The 4,115-nt window shown below is 37.1% G+C and overlaps 1 protein-coding gene across 2 annotated transcripts; it reads left to right on the top strand.

Moving 5' to 3' along the window:
• On the top strand, window positions 10–3,802 carry LOC104756078. 2 transcript variants are annotated; one of them, XM_010478596.1, is made up of 9 exons: window positions 10–150; window positions 550–717; window positions 864–1,038; window positions 1,325–1,434; window positions 1,560–2,411; window positions 2,626–2,760; window positions 2,972–3,250; window positions 3,338–3,394; window positions 3,504–3,802. In XM_010478596.1, the coding sequence occupies exons 2-9, from the start codon at window positions 595–597 to the stop codon at window positions 3,642–3,644; spliced, it is 1,872 nt and encodes a 623-aa protein (XP_010476898.1). In that variant the 5' UTR covers window positions 10–150; window positions 550–594; the 3' UTR covers window positions 3,645–3,802. The 2 variants fall into 2 exon arrangements, with proteins under 2 accessions (XP_010476898.1, XP_010476899.1); XM_010478597.1 differs by having other exon boundaries at window positions 1,635–2,411.

Below are 4,115 nucleotides of genomic sequence, written 5' to 3' on the forward strand. Positions count from 1 at the left end.
AAAAAAAAAAAAAAAAAAAAAAAAGCAGAGCCAAAAATTTTCTAAATTTCCCAACTTTTTTGCTTAGTCAAGAAGCTTCTCCTCCGATGAAATTTCGAGTTCACTGGAAAGTTTAATTTTTTCTTCTCCGTTCGCGTTCTACTTTCTCTGGTAACTCGCTTCTGTACTACTCGTTTACTGAGGTTTATGATTTTTTTGTTACTTTTCATGTTTCTAGCTTGAAAATTCAATATTGGGTTTTGTTTGATTCAGTGTATTCGGAGTTAAACTTAGTAGAATCTGTCAAAACCATGACTGTGAGGACTCTAACATGCAAATTTGTAAAAACGTAGCTCAAATTTACGACCTTTGGTTTACCCCCAAAAAAAATTGGAAACTTTTTCATTTATTTCGAATATGTATTATTGTTGCTTCTCTCTTTCTAAAGGTGAAACTAGAATTTTTGAGTATAAAGTTATGGTATTGTGTAAGATTTGTTTCTATTTTTTGACAATATATTGTACAGTAGGTAAGTTTATTTCCTTATTCCATCTGTTTTTGTGATTTCAGTTTGTTCGCTTGAAGCTGCATTTGGTAGATTAATATTTGGAAACAATGTTTGGAACTGTGGAAGACTATGAAGAGATGCTTCAACACAGTGCTTTTCTTGAGTCAAGAAGTAGATCACTTTCTTCAACAAATCAAACTGGAAATCCTGTTGCGTACAAGCTTGTCCGGGTATGTTCATAAATGTGTATCTTAGAGCTATAGAATAGAGATATATGATGTTTTTGCTGGTCCTGGAATTGAGAACTCTGACTACTGCGATTACAAGTTTTAGCTTTTCGTTATCTTATATGAGATTGGTTATGTGAATGCTTTAGGTTGCAGGAGATGGGAGACTAGTTCCTGCAACTGATGAAGAAATGTTGGAGGTCAAAGAGTTACTTGAGAAGAATGAGAATGATATGCCTGTTTTGCCAGATCCTATACAGACTGAGGAGTACATTCCCGACGAAGGTTCACCTTCTCAGTTTCTGCAGCTAGATTGTTTTGAAGGTTTGGTCCTTTTCACTCTTAGCTTATATTACATGTTGAATCTCTCTTGTTAGAGCCTTTGTTAGTTTAATCCGTCTAATGTGCCTATATTGTTTGGAAAGACTAATTGCCTAGGACTGCACGAAAAGGGTATTTATTGGATTACTTGCAATGTCGGAGGTTTGACTTGACTTTTGTGTAATGTGTATCCTGCTGTATCCCTATATGATGTCTAGGACTGTCAGTTCTCTTGTAGTTTGAAATCATTTGTGCCTCTTGGCTTATCTAACTCAGCTATTGAATCCAGGCTTATATGAGCCGGAAACTGCAGAAGCATATACAGAAATTTTTGATCCGGGCTTATTTCAGTCAGAAACTGCAGAGGCATATACAGAAAATTTGAATTCTCGACTTGAGGTCTGTTTTCTTTCTTCAAATTCTAGAAACAGAAATTTCTAATATTTGTTTCTTTTATGATAACTATCTTGTATCAGATGGATGTTTAATCCATCAATTTTACGTCGCCTTTGAAACTTTTGCAGTCTAAAGAAGAATGGTATAAATCTCAGATGCTTTTTTCTCTTCCGGAGACCAAATTTCAGATTTCTAATGTGCAGGAATTCCAATCCGAGGCTTTGCTGCGGGAGCCAGTTCGTTTTCCATCAAATGGATGCAGTATGAATCAATGTAGGGATGTGGCACCATACTCAAATGCTACAGGTAGTCCTAAAGAACCTGCATTGTCAACTGCTGCGTCTAAACCTGAAGTTTCTAGAGTAGCAGGCGAGATATGCTTGGATAATCTTTCAATCAAATCATTACAAGATACATTCAGAGCAAAGTTTGGTCGTGAAACTACTTGCAAGAGCAAACAATGGCTGAAAAGGAGGATCACAATGGGAATGATTAATTCATCTATTGTTCCAACAACTAGCCTGACAATTTATGATAACAAACTTGTTGGTGGAAGTCAAGATACAAGTGATGCTTTTAGCAACGATACAGTAGATGAAGCAAGAGCTATGGAAAGCAAAGATACGCCATCTAGGCCTGATTGCTTAAAGGGACATTCAAATGATTTTGGGCGTAGTCCTGTTGAGACTTTTGTGGACCATTATTCTGGGAATGAAGATTTTGAAGGTGAAGATAGGTCTGCAAAAAGAGTTAGGAAGCCTACTAGAAGATACATTGAAGAAATTTCAAAACCCAGTGAAAAACAGCAAAGTGATGAGTCAATGATCCCTTCAAAAGATCAGGGCTCTATTGAAGCCGTTTCTTCAGGAGGGAGAGTTGTTGTCACCAGGATGGTATCCCTTGCTGGTTCCAGAATTCAGGTTCCCTATGTTTCTCATGTAAGGAGAAGCCGTCCAAGAGAAAACATAATGGCACTTGGGGTATGTCTCTGTTGCTCATGCCCTTCAATATCTTATATAACCCATTCCTTTTTATATGAGCTATCAAAATCTTTCTATATATCTGGCCCGTGCTAGATGATCTATGCCTTTTGTTACACACTGGAAAAAAAGGAATAAAGAAGAAATTATCTTTTATTGTGCTGGCAGCTGCAAGGTAATTAAGAATAATGTAGTTTACCTGAACATTTTACAGGAATTTCATTCCAAGTCATGGGAGGTGAAAGCTACTCCAGACAAGAGTAACCTGAATCTAAGCCCATCTCAGTGGAACAATGATGTGAACCGAGTTTCAGGTGTCAAATCTGCTTCTGGACCTGTCAAGAAAGAAGTAAGATCACTTAAGCATTCTATATGACTTAACCGTTTCTATCATAGTGGATACAATTTTGTCAACAATATTTTTGCAATTTTATCTATCGAAAGATATCCTTAAACTTTAGGAAAATGGTCTCATTCTCAATTTGCAATTTTATAGGCCAAATTACTTGGATTTCTGGTATGACACAGTTGCTCACTGCTTTATCTCTTTTGGTTATCAGAGCGGTAAGGGCCATTTAAAACCAATTTCTAATGAGGTGGATCAAGACTACATGGATTCAGAGAACTTAGATTCATCTGGAGAGAGCTCAGATGATAATAATCGCGTTGATCTACCAATCACGCAAAGTGGAATTAGAAGGAAGCATCATCGAGCTTGGACTGTCACTGAAGTTGAAAAACTTGTCGAAGGTGTGACGAAATATGGAGTAGGGAAATGGTCTGAGATCAAAAAGGTTTCATTTTCATCATTCGTGTACCGTACCCCTGTTGATCTCAAGGTTGGTTCCACATAACTATGAACTGCCTCTATTATTAGTCCTCTTGGTTTTTTTGTTCGCTAACACTACAACTGTCTCTCATGATAGGACAAATGGCGAAATTTACGGAGAGCATGCTTTACTCAAACTCCATCAAACAGGATGGTTAGCACTTACCGAGATGATTTTTTTTTTTAACATAAAACAAGAGTCAAGTTAACGTATAATTATATTTGGTTTTAGACTAAACCAGCGAATGGTCGTGTTTTTGCAGGGAGGTCCAAATAAACAGGGGTCAATGGCCATTCCTACACACATTATGTTGCAGGTAAGAGAGCTTGCTCAGAAACAGTCACCGGTTCGCAAGGGTAGTAGAGTAGTAGTGAAAGGATCATCAAGAAATGGTTTCTTGTAGGTTTCGTTTCGTATAAATTGACTGGCCTGGATGTGAGATTAACTCTGCTCTTTCAGTTTGGAATTTGTAGACTTAAAAGGTAGCTTTTTTTATTTAAACCGGATTACTAACTGGTGGTATTGGAATTGATATGAGATGATGGTTCCTTACTCTATGCGTTTTCGTGCGAAATGTTGAAAGTTGAAGTTGAAAAAGCAAATACCAGTAGACCAGTAACGTTTAAAACGCAGCGTTTAGTATCGAACCAAACCAGATGGTCGAATTCCACCACAAAGACCGTACCGAATTAATTTTTATACATAAAACCAATGGATGCGAGAGGGCAAAAATCGCATAGGGTTGCATCGTAGAGATGGGAGAAGACATAAAACGACGCTATGGTTCACATCTTTTAGTTTAATCAATTTTTGAAAATAAACGACAACCTTTACGTACATCAATAATAAAACTAATCTCAAACATTGGACTAGA

This window comes from Camelina sativa, chromosome 17 (assembly GCF_000633955.1).
Source record: "Camelina sativa cultivar DH55 chromosome 17, Cs, whole genome shotgun sequence".
In the NCBI taxonomy this organism is placed as follows: domain Eukaryota; kingdom Viridiplantae; phylum Streptophyta; class Magnoliopsida; order Brassicales; family Brassicaceae; genus Camelina; species Camelina sativa.

Excerpts from the sequence above, each read along its gene's own strand:
- LOC104756078 (XM_010478596.1), top strand. The coding sequence starts at position 595 with ATGTTTGGAACTGTGGAAGACTATGAAGAGATGCTTCAACACAGTGCT. Across the intron at positions 1,039-1,324 it reads GCAGCTAGATTGTTTTGAAG|GCTTATATGAGCCGGAAACT; the intron begins GTTTGGTCCTTT and ends TATTGAATCCAG. Across the intron at positions 2,412-2,625 it reads AAAACATAATGGCACTTGGG|GAATTTCATTCCAAGTCATG; the intron begins GTATGTCTCTGT and ends AACATTTTACAG.